Below are 24,605 nucleotides of genomic sequence, written 5' to 3' on the forward strand. Positions count from 1 at the left end.
AGAGCAAGGTGCGCAAACGCGTAGAGCATCGGTGTGGACTCGGGTTGGACTTCAAACTCTTGAGTGTTGAAGCTGAAAGTCGAACGTGATTATTTACTGAGAGAAAGTAGTTTTTAAAAGAAGGATAAGAAAAAGTTATCAGTAGTTTTTAAAACCTGGGATCGTCACGATTTATTGCACACAAGTGAAAGTGTTATTTGGCGCTAGCCTTTGCACTGTATGAAAATGGCACAGTTCGTGCTGAGCCGCTGTGGACTGTTTTTTTGCGGGGTTCTATTTTTGTTCGGGGTGTTTTTCTCGGAAGTCGCAGGGGGGTGCGCGGATAGAGAAACCCCAGCCTGCTGCAACGGCAGAAACAACGAGTGTGTGGAGTACAGTCGGAGTAAGAGCGTGTGTTACTGCGACTCTTATTGCGAGAAAACTGGAGACTGCTGCGATGACTACAAACAAGTGTGCCACATCTCCGGTGAGCCTTTCTATACCTTTAAGTGTGTATTAATAATTTGGGTTGTGAACTTAAACACAGGTTTACCTTATCCATACACTCAACTAAAATTGTTCACAGAACAGTACTTATAAAACAGTACTTTCTTTGAGCCCAGCAACTCATATATCGTTGCTGTCCAATAAAAAGCATGTTTTGTGTTGATTTTCAGTTTACTACATCCTTTGAACACAACGCATTTCCTTCACATTGCGCAAAAAATTATGAAGAACCTATATAAGTGCTCCAAAATAACCTGGAAATATTCTGTGTAGACCGACTTCCATTAATACATTTTTCCTTCTCCTGTAATGTTGCTATTGGGGAGATAAGTGTTATTCGTTTGACACTGACGAGTCATTATGACATTATTTATATCATTATGACGTATTTTCACAGAGCAAATTATATATATATATATATATATATATATATATACGGCGGTTTCTTCAACCTCACACATAATTTGTGGCTCATAGGTCTCAATTTGTTATAATAAAGCGCGCTTTTTCCCAGCTGATCGTTACCTGGGTTTTTAATCTGTAATGTAGTTTGTAGACGGTCCCTCAGCTTTCCGTGGGTAGAAATCAGTGTTTAATGATTTTCAAAGGGCAAATATTTCCGACGTAATTGTCTTGGATCCCAAAAACGACAGTTTACGAGTATGAAACCATTTGCATGCACTGTTCGAGCGCTATTGAAGAGAGACGAATATATGCACATACATATACATATGAATATGAACCTAACATTGGCAGACAAGTCATTTCTCACAATTGTTTGTTCTGATTAATTTAAACAGCCTAAACGTGCCTTGCCAAAATAAATTAAAAAATAAATAAATACATAAAATTGCTATAGCAGGTATATATATTGCAGCAGGTAGTGTCGCAGTCACACAGCTCCAGAGACCTGGAGGTTGTGGGTTCGTTTCCCGCTCCGGGTGACTGTCTGTGAGGAGTTGGTGTGTTCTCCCCCGTGTTCGCGTGGGTTTCCTCCGGGTGCTCCGGTTTCCTCCCACAGTCCAAAAACACACGTTGCAGGTGGATTGGCGACTCGAAACTGTCCGTAGGTGTGAATGTGTGTGTGTCTGTGTTGCCCTGTGAAGGACTGGCGTCCCCTCCAGGGTGTATTCCTGCCTTGCGCCCGATGGTTCCAGGTAGGCTCTGGACCCCCCGCGACCCTAAAAAAAAAAAAAAAAAAATTGGATAAGCGGTTACAGATAATGGATGGATGGATGGATGTACTGACCTAAGCATCACCCATGTGAGACCTATATGAGAAGTCCAGCTGGTTAGCAGGTTTTGTCTAGGGGTAATATGTTGGCCCACATATAGATGCCTTCCACAGTTCTACACTACATTATGACAGTCCACTATGTGCCTATGTGGGTGTCCTATATAGAGGATTATAGTGCTGCCTATACATTTATCTGATATAGGCAGCTTCAACTAAGAGCTGGGACACTGTAAAATATAAATAAGAAATTTTGCAGGGAAGTGCATTTTTTAAAAAATAAATTCACATTTTGTATTTGATGACAACTCCTTCCAAACAATTTGGGATAGGGCAACAATAGACTGCTGAATTTGTGTAATGCTACAAGAAACAAATTAGGTTAATAGGGAACAGGTCACTAAAATGATTGGGTTTAAAAATTCATTTAATCAAAATTCATGTCATAGAATCTTTGAAGTAAAGATGGGGAGGGGTTCACTAATATGTGAAAGGCTGTGTGGACAAATTGTGCATTAATGTAAGTTTATCAACCTAAAATAGTAATACATTTACATTACATTATATAATTAAAAGTTTCAGAGAATCCTAAGATATGTCTATATGGACAAAGCCCCAAATCAACATGGTGTGGCTATGGTCTTTGGGACCTAAGGTCACACTGACACTGAATTAAAAACATGATGTAAAAATATGATTCTGTAATGGAAATCAGTGCATGGGCTCAGAAACACTTCCCAAAACCATTTTCTTTGAACAAAGTTCAACACAGCACCCACAAATGCAAGATACAACATTGTCATGCAAAGAATAAACCATGCATAAACATATAAAAAAGCTGCTGCACTCTCTGGGCCAGAGTTCATTTAAGATGAACTGATGTTAAGTTGATGGATTGTGGTCTGTGAAATTCTGTTTGGAAATCATAGATGTCACCATCACCCTGCTAAAGAGGAAAGGGACCATACAGCTCATAAAAAGTTCACAGTGTAAAAGCCAGTATCAGTGTAAATGTGTTGCTAACTAATAATATGGAAGAAATTGAGAAAGTGAAAATTTAACAAGTAAAGCAGTATTAAATATGTAAACATCCTTATTTCAGAAAATCTCTGATAAACTGCTTGACTATCTGTACCCTACACATTGCACAAAAATGTCTTTGAAATAGGCTTTGTTCACAGGAGGTTTTGTGTTTGTCCATGTGGCACTGTCAGTCAACTGTACCATTTGGTCTGATAGAACATGTCAGAAAACATTTCAACAGGATATGTCACAATGTCAGTCCAAAAGTCTAAAAACGTTCTTTTGTAGAACACAGAAAGAATCTGTTTTATAGTTAGTCATGCCAGTATGCTTTGATAAATTTAAACAGTAATAGGATAGTATATCAAAGCCATGCCTTCATCGACTTGGACCAAAGCAGCTGGTGGCTAATCTATATATGGGAAAAAACAGGATTTTGTGGATAGAATCCACAGAGCCAAAGATGTAGAAGAGAAAACATGAAATGTTCTGTGGCAGAAAGAACAATAGAGCTCCCTCCTTTTTCCCCCTCTTACAGAAACGCACACAGACAACAGGTTGGCAGTTGTAAACTGTTTCTGGACTGAGAATAACTCAGTAATCTATGTTTACATGCAAGAGTTTAAAATACGTACGAGTGAGTGTGTATGAATCCTGAAAGTATTTGAAAGGCCTCAGTGTGTATAATCACTTCCAGGTACTCATTTTCTACAGGCCACTCTGATTTCAGCAGCCTGTTACTCATCCCCTATAAAATAGCACTTAGTAGTATACAACTGTCCTATTCATTACTGAAGCTTCTTCTATATGCCATTGTTCACTTTTTATCAGTTGCACTATATAAAATATGTTAACAGTTTTTTTAGGTTCCAATTTTGTGACTTTGACTTCCAATTATATTTTGGAATGGGAAATATATTTTTTAAGTGCATCTGCCCAATAATTTGTGTATCTAGAGTGCCTGCCAACCCACAGACTGTGAAACAGGACAAGTCAGTGAGTTTTCTGTGTGTTGCCAGAAGTCAGACAACTTGGGGTAAAACAAGTTATCTTGATTTAGACCTTTATATCATGAGAAGTGTGGAGACTTTAGAGTTGCCCTCATCCTTGTCTAAGTTTATCCAATCGCATTGCTTGACAGTGTTTATGTGAGAGTCCAAAGACAAGGTTAAATTGAGCAAAGCAAAACAATGAGAGCTGCGAATTAAGTGCACATATTAATTATGGTGTAAATGAGTATGAAGAAAAGGCAACCAGGCAAAAATGGCTTAAAACCAACAATTCTGCTTTTCGCTCCTCATTCCTGGGTGCTGAAGTCAGTTCTGGCTTATTCTCATTCAAATGAACAAGCACTGAAAATAGTACATGTTTTTTCATCCTTGTGGTATTTTGAACAAATCATGTCACAGATGTTTCATCAAGAAACCCACACCCCCCAGGGAACTGTATTAACTTGTGTAAAATATGTTCTGTTTTAAATGGGGACATTTAGCTTCTATTCAACAGAAAGTTGCTCATGACACAATCACAATTAAACAACAGCTTGCCACTTTAGCTCTTAAAAATTTACTTTTCTTAAGCAGGCTTTTTGTTATTTGTATATTTTATATATATCCAGATATCAATCAGTAAAACATATGCTCTGAAATAATAAATAAAAAATTCCTTTTCTGTATAGGCCACAGGACTGTAAAATGCCTGTCTAGTCATTTGAAATGAACAAAATAATTGTATGGTTTACCTGCCTGCGTAGAGCATGCAGAGAAACCCAACACAGACAACTGAAGGTGTGAAGATAGAGGTGTAGAAGGAAACACAGATTAAGAGAAGGAAAGTAGAAGTCCCAGAATTATTTGTTTCTTTGACTGCAATTGCTTGTACAAATGCTTTGTCCAAAACAGTCCCCAGCTCCCCACATATTGCACTTCACAGATTATTAAAACCAACCCTATTACACACTTACAGTGCACTAAATGTTAGGCAGGGATACAAATATTGTTTTTATTCAACACATAATGCACTTTGAGGCCAAAACCCAATGTTTTATCACCTGCACTGTGCACTACACAGGATGGATTATAATATTTGACATTCAGTCTCAGTGATTTGGCTGGGAACAAAATCAGGTACATTTTTGGATAGAAATATTTCCTTTCCCCCTAGGTCTGCTTTTTTTTTTTAAAGAAAGCCTTCCCTAACAACAAATATTGACCAGTCTATTTATATCATTGTTGAAATTTAGCAACAATTCATATTTGCAGTCTTAACACAAATGTGCAATTATACTCTTACCTCCAAATATAATTTTACCGATAGACAAAACTTGTTTGATGTATATTAGTTTCTACTGCTGTTTGTGAAATGATAAAACACAAAGCGTAAAACAGTACTCAGTTAATGGCCTGTGTTATGTGCATTGAAATAAAAAATTTGGATGAAAAAAAAAACAAAACAAAACAAAAAAAAAAAACCCACAGTATTAACAATGCACAAATATATACCCATGATCTAAATCCTAATGCTTTTCTATAATTTAATTAGAATTGTATTTTATTAATTTTTTATTTTATATATATATATATATATATATATATATATATATATATATATATATAGTTTTTTTTTTTTTGCATGACTTCTACATGTAACCACACTTAACATTGTTAGAAACCATGTAAGTTTTGGATTATTTCACATTTTTTGTGCTTTGAACCATGACATTCAACTATACTATGGACTGTAAAACTTCCATGATTAGTTAGCTGCGTTAGCTGCGCTATTTTCAGGCCAACCATGTCTTGACTGATTGTCCGACTCTGATGTAAGCGGAAAAACATGTAAATTAGATTTTTGGCCTTACTACTCCTCCAGGATGAGTAATGTCTGACTGACTGAATGAGTCACTACCGTTTGAGCTATGTTGACCTGTTTATATAAGAGCCTACACTGACTTCTTCAACATCCTTCATCTTTTCCATATGTGTCTGTGTGAGGGAGAGTTTAAGGGAAAGAGGAGGATTTTTCTGTCTCTTTGGGGCATGGTTTATTTCTTGTGTGAATAGGTTTTTTAAAGTGTAAGGAGGTAATTTTTTGATAAATCAATCCTTTACATATGGACAGTTGTGACAAATCCCAGAACATGAGGAGTAAAAAACATAGGAAAACAAGGAGGAAAACGTGCTCTTTTGTCCCACTATATAGCACCCTCACTGATCTGTGCTTTGATGAATCTATAAGTAATATTTATAGAAAAGCATTTGTTCACCATTAAATATTTCCAAGTTAAAGGTGAAGTTTCGGATTTTACTCAAAAACACTTTTTATAAAATTGGGATGGTTTTTCATCATTTGCTTGGGCTCGAGTCTGTTTGTGTGCTCGAAACCAGTCTAACGTGTTTACAAAGCCCCGGTTTTGGGTTACTTAAGGCGGATTGTCTCCAATTTTGGGTGATGGCTAACTAAACTAAACAACTCAAGTTACAGATGAGTTTCTATAGTAATTCCAACTGTCAAAATAACTTATTTAACTTTAGCCACATACATACAGCAGTTGTCTTTTTCCCCCCAAACATACCGTTCCACCTTAAATGCACCCTGTGAAAAGCATTCTGAATATAAAAATGTATTGAATACTTTATGATCATATGGATCATTTTAAATGTTCAGGCAAAATCAATCTGTTCCATGTTCCTGTTGTTTTGGGTTCAAGCCCCACTCGGAGTAAGTGTCTGAGAGGAGTTTGGTGTGTTCTTCCCGTGTCTGTGTGGGTTTCCTCCAGGTTGCCCGGTTTCCTCTCATGGTCTAAAACCACACGATGGTAGGTAGATGGATTAGCTCCTTAAAAGTACTGTCTTCTGATAGACTGGCTGTCCCCTCCAGAGTGTGTTCCCACCTTAAGCCCAATGATGTAGTGTATACTTAGGCCCAGCTTTAAATATCAGTATATTAAAATAAAAATAATTATTTATTTAACATCAGAAGTTAAATATGTTTAGCTTTGTTGTCAAATATGAGCTCTTAACCAGTTTCTTTCAGATGCTTTCACATACGGTACTGACATAAAAATTCTTTGTTTTAAAACTTTATCATCCAGCTATTAAATATATGCAAGAATGCATTTTATTTATAATTAGTATAATTAGCATTATTTTCTCTGCTGCAATACCTTCCAATAGAACTGTTTGAGTAACTGTGTCTCTGAAACACAAAAGTTCTGTAAATTTGGGATAGATAACTTACTTCCTAAATCGGGTAGTTGGCTGCTCAGTTGAACCAGGTGTGTGAGTAAAAAAATAATCACCCATCTGTGTAGTAGATCAGTTATCCAGGACTAGAGTTTGCTGCACCTGCCATAAACATTTCTACTTTGAGTCCACACTTGTAGGACACTATGAGGACAAAGAGTAATATCTACTGTGTGTGCTCTGTTGGAGTCAGTCACTGTTGTCTATCCTGGTGGTGGAACCCTATACACCTGTTTGAGAAAATGTTTGAAAAACTCTTTGAACAACAGTATGTAATAAAATGTCTTAAAACACATATGCTGTTGTATTTGAGAAATCCTAATTTGTACACCATCTGTTTAAAGTATTACTAAAATAAGAGCCATGCTTAAAGACTTTATCTGTGTTAAGTTATGCAACAACAAAAAGGTGTCTTAAATGTACTTACATTAGTGTGCAAAATTCTTATGCACTTGTATTATTTAAAATAATTTATCTTGCCAATAAATGTGGTACTTGTATAAAATTATGTGCATATGATTAGAATAAATATGAAAACATAAATACAGTAAAAAGTTACTAGATTTTGTTTCTTGTAAAAATAGTAGATGTTGTGAGCTAGTGTGAAGAACAATGTTTCCAGATATTCTCCTTTGTTACCATCCTCTCTCTATGCTTGTTTTTAATGACCAGGGGTAAGAAAGGACATAACATGAGACATGTGAAAATCAAGTACTATTGATGACAGATACGACAATCCACACAGCTGCTGCTCTAAATTAGATTTAATTTGACACATGTAACAATACAGAAAAAAAAAAAACATGGAAAAAGAAAGAGCGCAAGATGACTTGACAAGTCTCTACATTTAGAGCCCACAAAAAGGGAACAAAGGTTAATTCACATAGCCAACACACTTGCCTGCCTATCCTACTAACTTCCCTAAGAAGAAGAAAAAAATACGTGTGGCACTCGCCCCTTACCTAGTGTATACAACAATTAACTATCAGTACTGTTGGGTGTTTTACTAGCCTAGGGGTGTGGAGAGGAAAAAAAACAACAACAAAAAAACAGCCTTTCTGGCATGTAACACGCCCCTCCAAAAGAGAGCAAACATTCTTTTGTGATTTATAACCCACATACTTAAATTTTACAGAACTGCAACTTCTATCCTTAATGGGAATGGGACAATGCATCAGTAACCACATTATCAATACCCTTTTTGTGTCTAATCTCCAGGTTGTGGTCCTGAATGAGGAGAGCCCAACGCATCAGTCCCTGATTTGGGTTATAAATTCTGGATAAGAACACTAAGGCATTATGATCATTAAACACTATTACAGGCATGTCCGTAGATCCAACATAAACTTCAAAATATTGAAGTGCTAATTCTAAAGCTAAAGCCTCTTTTTCAACTGTAGAATAGTTTAACTGGTGTTAACTTGTGTGAATAATAACATATAGGATGATCTATACCTTTATCGTCCTCCTGTAACAGCACTGACCCAGCACCCACTGCACTTGCATCCACCTCCAATTTAAAAGGTCTAGAAAAATCAGGAGCAGCAAGAATCTGAGCATCACTTAAAAGCATTTTGACGCTATCAAATGCTTGAACACACTCAGATGACCACGAAAAAGGAACAGAAGGACTAAGTAACTTAGTCAGGGGCTCAAGTTTTTACAGAATCCAAAGGATTCAAAGGATCCAAAGGAACTTGCCAATATCCTTTTAATAAATCAAACTGGTTTACAAAACGAGCTGCACCAATATTATCTACACAACCATCCAGACGTGGCAATGGATAGGAGTCAAACAGTAACTGTATTAATGTTTCTATAATCAGTACAGAATCTAAAAGTACCGTCTGGTTTGGGGACTAACAAGCAGGGTGAACTCCATGGACTTTTACTAGGCTTTGCAAAGCCATGTTCCACCAAGTAATTAACTTCTTGTTTCATAAAACCTCTTTTTGTGGCATTAACACGACAAGGAGTCTGCTTAATTGGACTACTAGCCACAACTTTAATATCATGCTGTAACACATTAGTCTGAGAGGGAACATCACCAAATATTGTACGAAAGTTACCAACCAAGCCAATGATATCCTTTTTCTGCTTTGTCGTTAAATGACTAAGCTGAGAAGATAAATTTAACAATGCTTCAGAATTTGGAAGTCTGGCATTTGAAAGGGACTGACCACAGGATTATAAATTGTCCATGTCCTCCGCTGATTTTTGTGTGTCAGGTAAAACTGTAACCACTCCCACAGAAACTGAACTTAACACAGGGTCATCCCTGGAATGATAAAGTTTTAACATGTTAATATGACACACACAGGACCTTTTCCTACGCTCAGGAGTTCTGATGACATAATCTGTGTCACTTAGCTTTTTCTCAACAAAATAAGTCCAGAAAATCAAGCCGCTAAAAATGAACCAGGCAATAAAGCTAAAACCTGATCTCCAGGAGTAAATCTATGAAACACTTATCAAAAATCTCCTTCATATTTGTCTGTGCTGACTTTAGAGTTTCTCTAGCACCTTCCCATGCCTTGTGTAATTGCTCACAAAATGCACTGACATAGTCTATAATATGTTGCGGTTTCTGTGCAGCATTAGTGCACAGAAAGGACTCTTAAAAGCTTTAAAGGTCCCCGTACTGAATGAACACCAGTTCTGCTGGGCTGAAAGATAGCGATTCCTGAACAGCTTCTCGGGCAACGAACAAAACAAGAGGTACTCCCTCATCCCAATCTTTCCCTGTTTCAAGGCAAAATTTATGAAGCATTGATTTTAAAGACTGATGGAAACGTTCCAGAGCTCCTTGGGATTCTGGGTGATATGGGCTAGAAACTATATGTTTAATGTTAAGACAATCCAAAACCTGGGCAAAGAGTTTGGACAAAAAAATTTGTACCTTGGTCAGTTTGCATCACTTTTGGCAAACCAAAGGTGGAAAAAAACTTCACTAACGCTCGAGTTATAATTGGGGCTGTTATCATGCGTAAAGGTATAGCCTCAGGAAATCGTGTGGCTGCACACATAATAGTTAGCAAGAACTGGTTCCCTGACTTTGAATTTGGAAGTGGTCCAACACAGTCCACCAGCACTGGGCTCTCCAGTCACTGGGATAGGACATAATGGAGCTGGAGGAACAATCTGGTTAGGCTTACCAGCTCTCTGACAGATATGACAAGTACAACAATAATTAGCAATATCTTTCTTCATGGCAGGCCAAAAGAAGTGATTTAAAATGCGACGATAGGTTTTAGTAACTCAAAAAAGCTTCCTCTGCTTCATCTGCTCACCTATGTTAACAGTAGTAGAACCGAACTTCCTGTCTGAGTCAACACATAAGGAATCAGATATATCTATCACATCTTTCAGTTTGAGGGACTGGGCCCGTGTAAGTACACAAGTAGGATAAACTTCCGACTGTTCCTCTTTACTCTCATCTGGTACAGTAATAGAAAGAAGGGTATCTAAAACCTCTAAAATAGGCAACACCTTGCCACCTGCAATATCATTACCCAGAATAAAATGAATCCCACTGACTGGTAGTTGGTCACAAATAGCAACTTTAAATTCACCTGAGAGCAATTCACTATTCAACTGAACAAGATGTAAAGGTGCTTTATTGTATGTCATTTCAAGCCCCTGACAGATGGCATGTGAGCCACAATATGACTGATCTGAAAATGGTAATACATCCACTAAAATTTAAGACTGCGCTGCCCCAGTATCCCTTAACATTTTAACAGATATAAATTCATCAGCATCTGACAAGCGAACAAAACCATCCAACACAAAAGGATGGTATGATGGGTCTAGATTGGTCTCTCTTGGGGACATATCAGAATGCAATGATCCTACCAGAGCTACTCCTTTAGAAGGTGGCTTATTAGAGCTTACATCTTGATTAATCTGCCTTTCTAGCTTTTTCTTAAGCACCAAACAATTCACTGCAATGTGCCCAGGCCAATGACAATAGTAACATTCCTTGTTTTCTTGAGACTGTGGAGGTGAGCGGTTATGCTGTTATTTAGACCTGCCTTCTGACACAGGCTCTACATTTGACCTAAAATCCTGCTTATGAGTGAGAACAAACTCATCTGCCCAAACTGCTGCTTGTGAGGCAGTACTAACCGCTCGCTCATTTAAATATACAGTGACATGCTCAGGAAGACAGTTTTTTAACTCCTCAAGCAACATAAGTTCTCTGATAGATTCAAAATCATTAGCTTTACTAGCACTGCACCACTTATCAAACATGATAGACTTTTCCCTCTGAAATTTTACATAAGTCTGAGTAGGTGACTTACCGTGACCTCTAAAATGTTGCCAATATGCCTCTGGGACATGTTCATATGCTCGCAATATAGTAGCCTTTACAACCTTGTACTGTGAGCTATCAATATGTGATAAGGCAGAACAAACCTATTGTGCCTTCCCCACCAACTTGCACTGTACCAAAACAGCCCATATCTCCTCTGGCCAATGCAATGTAGTAGCAAGTTTCTCAAAAACACTAAAATAAGTATCTACCTCATTTTCCCTAAAAGGAGGGACCGCAGGCATGTATTTACTGATATCAATTATATTACTGGTAGCATTGTGCACGTCTGATTCTGTGGACATATTAAGACTCGCAACCGGTGCCTGGATACTAGTTTGCACCAACTCAGGTGCATCAGTGGGAGAAGTCGGGGCCTTTGCCTTAAGCTCCAACTCAAGCATACGTATTTCCTTTTCACACTCCAACTCCATTCTACGAACAGCCAGGTTAAACTCAAACTGTTGTGCCTCCGACCTGTCTCTTGCCTCCATTTGGAGTCAAGTTAAACGGACTTTCAACCTACCTTCCTCCGTAGACTGGGAATAGCCAGTGGAAACTGGAGAAAGTGGCTCAGAGCGGGGCAACGTAGCAGGAGCCTTCACCTCAGGCCACCCAGCAGTGGGAGAAGCCCCCTCCTCCTCTGATATCCTGGTTATAACTGTTCCCTGAGCAGGCACTGGTTCCATAATAGGTGAAGCCACCACTTCACATGGTGGTATCCACCACCGGTTGCGCAGTTAACACACCCAACTCCAACAGCCTCTCCATCAGAAGTCTGCGGACCTCTAACTTTAGCATAGATCTTGGTATTGAGACTTTAAAATGACTAGCTAAAGTAATTAGATACAGATACAGGGACTGCTCTTGATCACTTGTAATAGGACAGGATTAAGAGAGCAAGGAAAAAAGGGTGTGGAGAGGGAAAAAAAACAGACAGCCTTTCTGGCAAGTAGCATCCTTGATTATATGGATTTTTAAAAAATCACCAGCAAATTACATTTTTCAAAATGAAGTATATATTAATACAAACCGGATTCCAAAAAAGGTGGGACACTAAACAAATTGTGAATAAAAACTGAATGTAATGATGTGAAGATGGCAAATGTGAATATTTTATTCGTAATAGAACATAGATGACAGATCAAAAGTTTAATCTGAATAAATGTAACATTTTAAAGGAAAAATATGTTGATTCAAAATTTCACAATGTCAACAAATCCCAAAAAAGTTGGGACAAGTAGCAATAAGTGGCTGGAAAAAGGAAATTGAACATATAACGAACAGCTGGAAGACCAATTAACACTAATTAGGTCAATTGACAACATGATTGGGTATAAAAAGAGCTTCTCAGAGTGTCAGTGTCTCTCTGAAGCCAAGATGGTAAGAGGATCACCAATTCCACCATTGTGGTGCAGAATGGTGTTACCCAGCATAAAATAGCAAAGACTTTTAAGTTATCATTATCAACCGTGCATAACATCATCAAAAGATTCCGAGAATCTGGAACAATTGCTGTGCGTAAGGGACAAGGCCGTAAAACTCTACTGGATGCTCGTGATCTCCAGGCCCTTAAACGTCACTGCACCTCAAACAGGAAAGCCACTGTCAAGGAAATAACAGAATGGGTTCAGGAATACTTCCAGAAAGCATTGTCAGTGAACACTGGCCGTGCCATCCGCCGTTGCCAGCTGAAACTCTACAGTGCAAAGAGGAAGCCATTTCTAAGCCAGCTCAGACATTTGCACTGGGCCAGGGGTCTTTTAAAATGGAATGTGGCAAAATGGAAGACTGTTCTGTGGTCAGATGAGTCACGATTTGAAATTCTTTATGGAACACTGGGACACCATATCATCCGGACCAGAGAGGACAAGGATAACCCAAGTTGTTATCAACGCTCCGTTCAGAAGCCTGCATCACTGATGGTATGGGGTTGCATGAGTGCTTGTGGCATGGGCAGCTTGCATGTCTGGAAAGGCACCATTTAATGCAGAGAACTATGTTCAGGTTCTAGAACAACATATGCTCCCATCTAGACATCATCTCTTTCAGGGAAGACCCTGCATTTCTTAACAAGATAATGCCAGACCACATTCTGCAGCAATCACAATATCATGGCTACGTAGGAGAAGGATCCGGGTACTGAAATGGCCAGGCTGCAGTCCAGATCTTTCACCTATAGAGAACATTTGGAGCATCATAAAGGGGAAGGTGTGACAAAGAAGGCCCAAGACGATTGAACAGTTAGAGGCCTGTATTAGACATGAATGGGAGAGCAATCCTATTTCTAAACTTGAGAAACTGGTCTCCTCTGTCCCCAGACGTCTGAGTGTTGTAAGAAGAGGGGATGCCACACTGTGGTAAAAAATTGCCTTGTCCCAACTTTTTTGGGATTTGTTGACGCCATGAAATTTTGAAACAACATATTTTTCCCTTAAAATGATGCATTCTCTCAGCTTAAACTTTTGATCTGTGATTTGTGTTCTAATCTGAATAAAATATTAGATGTTGGCACCTCCACATCATTGCATTCAGTTTTTATTCCCAATTTGTTTAGTGTCCCAACTTTTTTGGAATCCGGTTTGTATGTTATACACTTAAAATTGTGGTTCTACAAGGGTCCTTTAGTGGACAAAATGGTTGTATATAGAAACCTGAACACTTCATCAAGCTTTTGCATGATTAAAGTATTCTTTGCATTGTGAAAAAACAGTTGTTCTCTAGCAATATTAAGAACCACTTTACCGTGCAAATAACTCTTTAATCATGCAAAAGATTCTTCAAGTATTCAGGGTTGTTGTTAAATTTTTCATATACGTAGAACCATTTTCTTTACTAAAAACACTTGTAGTTTATTTTTGGCTGATAACTCTGTAAATGAAAAGACAAGTGAAAAGACAAACTGGCTCAGTCTGGTATGCTAGTCTCTCTCTCTCTCTCTCTCTCTCTCTCTCTCTCTGATGCAGAGGCATCTGGAGTCTTTGGTGAGAACTCCAAACAAGGTTTTTACTTGTGATTGCTCCATAGGTGGGTAATATAAACATGTTTTTGCTGTTATGGATCACTTAAGGTGAAAAATTTCCTCTTTAGAAATGTCTGAATTTGAGAGATAACTAACTGCATTACCGAAAGTGCTACAATAATAAACAACTCGAGTTAAAAAATTAGTTTCTGTGGTAATTCAAACAATGAATAAAAAGTTGCAGATAATCTAAGCTCCATCCATGTACAAACATCAGTAAGGCTTTCCCTTTAAACAAATTGCTTCACCTTAAAAGACACTTAGCTTTGAAATGTATGAATCCAGAGAGATTTCTCACATTCTACATTTTATAAATTTATGGATTCTAGCATCCACAGGTGTGAAATAGATCTAACAATCAGTTCTATATATACATCTAATGGTCAGTTCTAAATGCTGTGTCAGACCGCAACAAACTACTTCTATAACTCAGAAAAAATGTCATGTTTGCCGCAGATATATAAACTGAAGAAAAGCAGCATCCTGAAGCCTAGCTTAGAGAGTGTTACATGCTGCAACTATCTTCTGTGGTAGAATGCTCATGGGAAAAAGGGGTTCCTGCCACAGTGACACATTCCTGAAGCTAGAGGAATGTGAATGTTTACGCTGCATTCTTGATGTTCACTGTCAAACACTATATATATATATATATATATAATGTGTGTGTGTGTGCGTGTGTGTGTGTATGAGATTGATGTTTGAATAGACATGTTTTTGGAGAAAGAGAGAGAGGTTAGCAACCAACATAATAGTAACATGGAGAACAAACTGCTCTCTGTTCATTTTCACTTGTTAGAGACATATTTTATGAGTGAGTAAAACCAAACAACCCTCCCCACACACACACTTCCTTCCTCTCTTACACCAGACCCTGACAGGCTGAGCTTAATTAATCCCTGCCGGGGCTGCTCCAGATGTTAATGCACATACATATACGGGTGCTAAGGTGGCAATTTGTAAATAAATACATGTGCACATGCGAGTAAATGAATCCAGAATTCAGCCTTTCATATAACATTTAGTGTCTTTTCTCTTGGCTTCATATCTATATATTTTATATTTATACTTCCATTTTTTCAAAAACAAAAAATCTGTAGTGTTAATCTTAGCAAGGAAGCTCAGTCTTTTTTTTTCACATTCCAAGAAATCCCAAACACTATCAGTGATTTTGAGGCATGGGCTCTGTCCAGTCCATTATTAATGGCCAGTCCATAATTAAGCTTAATTTTACTCCTTTTATTCTTTCCTTGATTCTATCTCTAATAAAATCTCATTGTTTCTAATGTTATGTTTTTATTGTGTGTGAGATTTTAAGTCAATTTTATTTTTCTAGCTTCAAAATATGAAAGTATTTGTGTAGTTACTACTAAATCACTATTTTTAAATGCTTTGCATTTCTACAATAACAATAAAATATACTTTTGCTGAGGTAAGCCAGGCTTAGAATACACATTATAGAATGTGGTCAGGATAACAAGAGGTAATGTGAAGTCAGAAAGTGATTCTCAATTGCAAAAAACACAGCAGCACATTACATGCCTGCTGCAGACTCAATAGTATGGCATGGACAAATATTGGGTGACGTTATTTTAATTCTAAAATACTTTTTGAAGTATTCAAAATTCTTTTGGAAAACACTACTGTCAGCAAAATTGTTCTCACTCTCTTCTTCAACTTAATTGACCTGTACAATGATGCTAGTAACATTTTGAAAAGTTGTAATGACTTGCATCAAATACTAACAAAATCTCATTGATTGCATATCTTTCTGCATTATCAGTATTGCAAATTACCATATGATGATGATAACAGGTTAAAAAAAAAGCTTGGGAAGAAAAACATTCATGAAGCTTTTAATGTCCTGTAATTTCAATCTTTAAATTCCAGTTTATCTCGTGGACATATATCTGTCCATCACTGCTTTAACCAGTGGATGTGCCCTGGATGTGGCTGGATGGTCCCTTACCTCCTAAATTCAGTCCCTACACCTACAACAACCACATGTTGCAACTGTGGTACAAACAATCAGAGTATATATTTTGCAGCACAGATTATGTGTCAGGGTGTGAGATTATCCTGCTGTGGGAAATAGGCCTATTACTACCCTCTGACCTCAAGATGTTTTGAGAGGGTGAACAATGAAACAAAGGTAAGAATTTTGTAACTTTATCCTTCTCGTTTACCAATCAGTTTCAGGGTTTCTTTCACTGGAATATGATTCTTAAAGGGCCACTGACAATATGGGGAAGTTGCAGTTTAAAGATCATTTCCAAATTACTTACAAATAATATAACTGTGCTACATAATTTATAATTTTGTTTACTCATTTTCATATTAATGTGACCAAAGATAATATCAGCTGTATATTTCATGTCATTTCCTTAAAAAATAATAAACATCAAATCTCTGTGTTAAAGCAAAATGGGACTACTTATGACCAGACCTTTATTAGGGATATCAGAGGGAAAAGGGTAGACCTGCAGAACTAATGTAGAGGAATCTGAAGAATTTGACAGAGTCTTTGTATTGAGAGTGTGTGTGTGTGTGTGGTGTGTGCATGTGTTTGTTTGTGTGTGAGTGAGAGAGAGAGAACTATGATGAATTAAAGCACGTGTAATAAAATTTTAGGCAGTCAGTTATTAATGTATTCATATTTTGTAACTGCTTTGTCATGTTCAGATTTGCAGTGGGTCTGAAGTCTACCTGTGACAGTAAGACTGCTGATGACTTGTTTGTCAGTAGGGATGTCTCAGTCATGTATTTCTGCACTTGATCCCAATTTCAGTGGTTTAATACTTTCATGTTATTAAAATTAATCCAGTGTATACGCTTCACAACTGAAAGTCTCTCCAATGCCATAAGGAAAGAAATGCCTGCATCCAAGCTGTTGCTTAAGGTTGCAATCTGAAATATTCAACCCACTCACCTCCAAAGATATTATAATGATGTAGATGAAAGATAATGACCATAAATAACAAAAAAAAAAAACATTAAACAGTATTAATAGTAAATTAATAATACATTTATTGATACCGTGTTTCCCCGATAGTAAGACACCCCCGATAGTAAGACGCAGTGTGGGTTTTAGGGGGGTCGGCTAATTTAAGACGTACCCCGAAAGTAAGACATAGTAAACTGTACGTTGGAAAAATATAAGCCATAGTACCGGTACCTTTTGCTGCATTAACTGCGGAATGCGGACGGATCTGGAGCCGAATGAGCGGAGGGATGTGGCGGCCGCGGGAGCAGCAGTAATGTTGTCCGTGGTCCAACACGCAGCCATGGTTGTCATGGAATAAATCTGTTTTATCTTCCAGTATAACATATTCAAACTGTTCGTTCTTACCGTTTTTCATTGTTTTACATGTTATACATGGAAATACCGTCATGATACGGTTGTAACAAGACATTCTTGGCACTTGCTTTTATAAAACTGTTTTATGGTGAATACCATACTGTTCAGGTTGTTAATAAATGTTAATTTTATGGTTAAAACAAAAATCGACATTTTTTACCAATATAAGACATACCCCGAAAATAAGACATAGTGGGACTTTCGGGGGTAAAAAGAATGTAAGACACTGTCTTACTTTCGGGGAAACACGGTACATATTTGAGTTATTTTGACAACAGAATTTGACTTAAGTTAGAAGTTAAAATGAAAAATGTAACTCTTTTAACACAGGTTCCTGTGCACTATTATTCAACACCAGTTTAATACATTAATACATTTAAAACATTTAAATAGCTTTGGTTAACTTGGAGGTGTGCTTGGGGTCATTGTCTTCCTGGAAAGTCCAATGATTACCAAGGTTTAATTTGTCGACAGAAGGGCTCTTTAAAATGACCTGGTATTTCTCACATAAGTCCATGATGTGAGTTACATAATCAAGATTGCCAGTTCCTACTGCAGAAAACATCCCTACATCATCAATGACTCACCTCCATGCTTGACTGTGGGAATGGTATTTTTCTGGTCATAAGACCTTTCACACTCTAGACATGCCACTGGTCCATATGGCCTAACAGTTTCTGTTTGGTTTAATCAGTCCATAGAACTGTCTCCTGAAATTCCGTAACTTATGAAACTCCATATTCTAGTCGACTTTTGATGATCCTTGTGGTCAACAGTGGAGTGGGTCATGGAGTCTGGCCATGAAGTCCTTGTTTATTCAGTGCACATCTTATAGTTGCCACTGAAGCACTTGTTCCATCCTTCATCATGTCATCCTTTTGGTGTCTTGCACTCTGTGATGATGTACAGTACCTGTGACACATCACCAAGAGAAACCATTATATGTATACTTACCTGTACTTACTCACCTGCATACGGGTCATGTGAGAGGGAAAAGAATACTATCTCTTGATGCTGAGTTTTACTTACCTGGTTGAATCCATTCTCCACAGATGGAAGGGAGAACTAGCATCTAGAAGAGGGAAAATATATTTGTCAGGGTGGTGTGATGAGTAGATTCAGGGAGGCGGACACACTCGCTATAACACGGAAGGTTTAATAAAGGGGAATAACAAAACAAACGGACCTGAAGTTAAACACGAAAACACGGAATAGCACTAAACTGGACTGGGGCAGGAAACAGGCAGGAGACAACGAACGAGGCACGAGAAACATGAAACCCAATACACAAGGAAACAAAACGAGCAAGAGAAACAACAGAATCCACAAAGAAACAAACAAACTCAAATTCAAAATCAAAGCAACAAAATGACCGATACCAGGAAGTGAGGGAAGAGGGCTTAAATACATGAACTTAACTAGACACACCTGACACAGATAACGAGGGAAAAGAAGGCGGAACATAGGCGGGACAAAGGCGGAGAATGAACATAAACAAAGCCATGTGCAGAGACAGGAAAACAGCGAAAAGAAAGCCCAAAAGAAAGGAGAAAACAAACCAGAAAGTGTCAAGGTGTGACAATATTAACTAATAAATATTGATATTATGAATGAATGTTAAACATGCCATGGCCGTAATTGAATCTTGGTACAGTTGTTAGTTCATTGTTATTTTTATTGTTTATGAAACTTGTGTATCCAAGATACAATAACATTTACCTCTTAAGGGAATGGTATATTCTAGGGGGTGGGGCTACCTATATATATACCACACAAGGGGAAAAGAGGGGAGACTCTGCTAGACCGTGGCGAGAGAACATAACTTACGTGTATAATAAGACCCAATTGATTTGGTTGTCATTATCCTTTTTTGTCTTTGCTAATAGAGAATTTTATTTTGTTAATTTTTTTTGTTGGAGCACGCGTGTATATATTGTAAATAGTAATATAAAGTTTGGTGTGTAAATAAAGGTGGAAGGGAACCAAAAATCGAACCTCTTGGTGTTATTTCGAGTCGACCTTATATCCTCTCAGGCCTCTCGCCCGACTCTACCCATAGAGGACACCTCCCACCATTACACTTTGCGATGATGAAGGGGTGAGCTTTATCACACACTCACACTGGAGTTTTTGTTGAGTTGTCCTAACTAAGTTGTTACCTTGAATTTCGTCATAGGTGGGGATCATATGTGCATGACATCTGAAGCAACCTATACGTGTTGAATAATTGTGACATGGCTAACTTAAGAAAATATATTGTTAAACATAAATACTATATCATGCATTTTCTGTTCTGATTTTATTTATCACTCAGCTCTTAATGAAGTCATCCAAAGAAGAATCTTGTTATTTGAAAAACTTGAATTGAAAAATCCTTAAAATCTTTGGGGGGTTGAATATCTTTGACTGCAACTGAAATATGTATAATGCCTGGCCCACACTATAGGATAATCAGGCAGATTGTGAGGCTGATTTGCTCCTCCTGACAATTGCAAAGATCTCTTGATTTTAGGGGATTGTAAATTAAAAAAAATTTCCCTGATTATTTTGTAGTGTTGGGAGTGTAAAATACAATCTTTACTCTTCCGATCTTCTCTTAGTTCAGTGGCGACAACCCGATATTTTGAATCATAAATATGAAATGTTCAGGACTTACAAATAAGAATCCTGTAGTTTTGGATGGACGCAGACTGTCAGGTATAAAGCACAACGTTAATGTCATGCCTGAAAGACAGTAAGCCAACAAGAACTGAGCTGGGGTTATAGATTCACTGCCATTCACTGTGGTTTTTTTACATCTAGTTTAAGAGAAACTCCTGCCTGCTCTCACAATGCAGCAGTTGATGAGAAACTCCCATGAGGTTTAGAGGACCAGAATGTTTTTGTGTTCAATAAGGGTGATATGGAGACTATGAAGATGGGAGTGCATCTGTTGCTCTGCATACTTGTTTGCCCCCTTTTGCCCTGGTCTTTACCTCTACATGACATGTCAAACCCCTACATGACCACCACAGAGGCAGTTTGATTTGCAATGATTTTTAAAATGAAATTTGGCTACTTTCATATGCGGTACCTAGATCTGATCCAGATCCAATCCGTGGCAATGCTACTCTGTCTGAACAGCTAGATCGGAATTCATGTGACTTTCACATCACTCTGGCCATTGGGAATGATCTCCAGACTATGGTCCAAAGCATTTTTGTTTAAATTTAAGGTTGTCAACATTTATGGACATTTATAGAATTTATGAGAAAGCCTAATGCCACATTTTACTATTTGACTGTTACAGCATTTCTGACAAGTTCACCACTGCTTTTCTGTTTAACATTACATGAAAACATGCAATACCGTGCTATTGACCAGCCAACCACAAGAAATGGCAAGACATGTCACCACTGCGACATATATATATATATATATATATATATACATATTATGGCAAGCCAAACAGGAAATATTTAATGAAAGTTGATATATATAGAATGAACTTTGATATATATAGAATGAACGCTGATATATATAGAATGAAAGTTGATATATATAGAATGAACGCTGATATATATAGAATGAAAGTTGATATATATAGAATGAACTTTGATATATATAGAATGAACGCTGATATATATAGAATGAACGCTGATATATATAGAATGAAAGTTGATATATATAGAATGAACGCTGATATATATAGAATGAAAGTTGATATATATAGAATGAACTTTGATATATATAGAATGAACGCTGATATATATAGAATGAAAGTTGATATATATAGAATGAACTTTGATATATATAGAATGAACTTTGATATATATATAGAATGAACGCTGATATATATAGAATGAAAGTTGATATATATAGAATGAAGGCTGATATATATAGAATGAACTTTGATATATATAGAATGAACGCTGATATATATAGAATGAACTTTGATATATATAGAATGAACGCTGATATATATAGAATGAACTTTGATATATATAGAATGAACGCTGATATATATAGAATGAACACTGATATATATAGAATGAACTTTGATATATATAGAATGAACGCTGATATATATAGAATGAACTTTGATATATATAGAATGAACGGTGATATATATAGAATGAACTTTGATATATATAGAATGAACGCTGATATATATAGAATGAACACTGATATATATAGAATGAACGCTGATATATATAGAATGAACTTTGATATATATAGAATGAACGCTGATATATATAGAATGAACTTTGATATATATAGAATGAACTTTGATATATATGGAATGAACGCTGATATATATAGAATGAACTTTGATATATATGGAATTAACGCTGATATATATAGAATGAACTTTGATATATATAGAATGAACGCTAATATATATAGAATGAACTTTGATATATATGGAATGAACGCTGATATATATAGAATGAACTTTGATATATATAGAATGAACGCTGATATATATAGAATGAACTTTGATATACGCTGATATATATAGAATGAACGATTTCAAAATAAGAGCGGACAGCGCGATTGAAAAAAAAAATCATAATAAAAAAAAAACTTTTCAAAACAGCTCTCGTGCCAGAAATAGATGACCAATGGGCCTAAAACGGCCAGGAGGCCGCTATTTAAGTATGGGGGATATATAATGAACGCTGATATATATAGAATGATTATGGCCAAGGATTTCCGAACCATTCTGGAGGATCATGTGCATTCAATGGTTCAAACATTGTATCCTGAAGGCGATTCCGTGTATCAGGATAACAATGCACGAATACACACAGCAAGACTGGTGAAAGATTGGTTTGATGAACACGAAAGTGAAGTTGAACATCTCCCATAGCCTGCACAGTCACCAGATCTAAATATTATTGAGACACTTTGGGGTGTTTTGGAGGAGCGAGTCAGGAAACGTTTTCCTCCACCAGCATCACGTAGTGACCTGGCCACTATCCTGCAAGAAGAATGGCCTAAAATACATCTGACCACTGTACAGGACTTTCTCAAGACAAATTGCTGCTGTATTGGCCACAAAAGGAGGCCCTACACCACACTAATGCATTATTGTTGTCTAAAACCAGGTGTTTTAGTTTCATTGTCCAACCCCTGTATGTCAGCTTTCATTCTATATATAACAGTGTTCATTCTATATATATCAGCTTTCATTTTATATATATCAGCGTTCATTCTATATATATCAGCTTTCATTCTATATATTTCAGCTTTCATTCTATATATATCAACTTTCATTCTATATATATCAACTTTCATTCTATATATATCAGCTTTCATTCTATATATATCAAAGTTCATTCTATATATATCAACTTTCATTCTATATATATCAGCGTTCATTCTATATATATCAGCTTTCATTCTATATATATCAGCTTTCATTCTATATATATCAACTTTCATTCTATATATATCAACTTTCATTCTATATATATCAGCGTTCATTCTATATATATCAAAGTTCATTCTATATATATCAGCTTTCATTCTATATATATCAGCTTTCATTCTATATATATCAACTTTCATTCTATATATATCAGCATTCATTCTATATATATCAAAGTTCATTCTATATATATCAGCTTTCATTCTATATATATCAACTTTCATTCTATATATATCAAAGTTCATTCTATATATATCAGCTTTCATTCTATATATATCAACTTTCATTCTATATATATCAACTTTCATTCTATATATATCAGCGTTCATTCTATATATATCAACTTTCATTCTATATATATCAACTTTCATTCTATATATATCAAAGTTAATTCTATATATATCAACTTTCATTCTATATATATCAAAGTTCATTCTATATATATCAGCGTTCATTCTATATATATCAAAGTTCATTAAATATTTCCTGTTTGGCTTGCCATAATATGTATATATATATATATATATATATATATATATATATATATTTCCCCCATTTTTTTGCATGGTATATCTTGTTTTACACTTTAGTGTGTGTGTAATTAATTTTAAAATAAAGAAGTTATTTATAAGAAATTGTAAATAATTGTTAAGGGTATAAGTTCGGAGAGGGTGTTCTAAGGCTAATATACGTAAGCTTGCGAAAGCGCAGCAGTATAGTGTTTAGTGACATGTATCTTTGTCTTACTGGAATTCTGTGAAGCTGCTTTGTGACAACATCAGTTGTGAAAAGCGCTATATAAATAAATTTGATTTGATTTGATATCTGTTATCTTCCTGTTAGGTATGAAGAAACAAAATATCAGTTTATAATGAACTAAAATCAAAACATATCAGATTCTAATATTTGTGTTTTGATGTGTTGGAAGAAAAGAAAAAAATATAAATAAATAAAATCTACATTCTCTGGTACTGTTCATAACAAAACAAGGAAATGGGTTGTTCTCTGTTTTTCTGTTGCAGGAAAACCAATTAACGAAATGTACACAGACCTTCCTATGTTAGTCTGTCCTAGATTTGTATTATTGAGGCCTGAATGTTTGAACACACACACACACAAAATAATATATATAAACATTCAAATTTATGAATTATGCAATTGCACCTACCTAAACCCCTGCCCCCCTTTTCCCTCCCTTCTCCTTCTCACCCCCCCCCCCCCCCCCTCAGCAGCTATAGACTGTGAGGTAGGGGACTGGGGTGCTTGGTCCCCATGTTCGTCTGTGTGTGGTGCAGGCACAACAGATCGAAGTCGTCAGGTTACCACACCGCCTCGCAATGGAGGCTCACCCTGCCCTGATTTGAAGCAGCGCAGAGGATGCCTTGCACACATGGATGCCTGCAGTGCTGCCAAAGGTAATTGTCTGTTTGCTTATTTAATTGTGTTAATCATAACAATATTCAGAGCAATGAGAAACACTGTAATCCACATTCAGGCAAAACGTGCCAAAAGT

At 36.7% G+C, this 24,605-nt stretch overlaps 1 protein-coding gene and 1 long non-coding RNA gene across 3 annotated transcripts in view; one reads left to right on the plus strand and one right to left on the minus strand.

Annotated features, from left to right (window-relative positions):
* Positions 1-225: 225 nt before the first annotated feature.
* The window catches only part of si:dkey-178e17.3 (somatomedin-B and thrombospondin type-1 domain-containing protein), a 39,371-nt gene continuing 14,991 nt past the window's right edge, over positions 226-24,605 (plus strand). The window contains exons 1-2 of the mRNA XM_066644614.1: positions 226-466; positions 24,322-24,507. Of these exons, the coding sequence (XP_066500711.1) occupies positions 226-466; positions 24,322-24,507 (427 nt within the window). The remainder of the gene's footprint in view (positions 467-24,321; positions 24,508-24,605) is intronic.
* Positions 1,366-19,033, minus strand: LOC136665517 (uncharacterized). 2 transcript variants are annotated; one of them, XR_010795279.1, is made up of 4 exons: positions 18,866-19,033; positions 18,709-18,751; positions 18,267-18,591; positions 1,366-1,667 (listed from the first exon to the last, which is right to left on the minus strand). It is a non-coding gene; the product is annotated as an uncharacterized lncRNA (long non-coding RNA). The 2 variants fall into 2 exon arrangements; XR_010795278.1 differs by lacking the exon at positions 1,366-1,667 and having other exon boundaries at positions 18,055-18,591.

The sequence above is a fragment of the Hoplias malabaricus genome, chromosome 14 (genome assembly GCF_029633855.1).
Source record: "Hoplias malabaricus isolate fHopMal1 chromosome 14, fHopMal1.hap1, whole genome shotgun sequence".
Classification (NCBI taxonomy): Eukaryota; Metazoa; Chordata; class Actinopteri; order Characiformes; family Erythrinidae; genus Hoplias; species Hoplias malabaricus.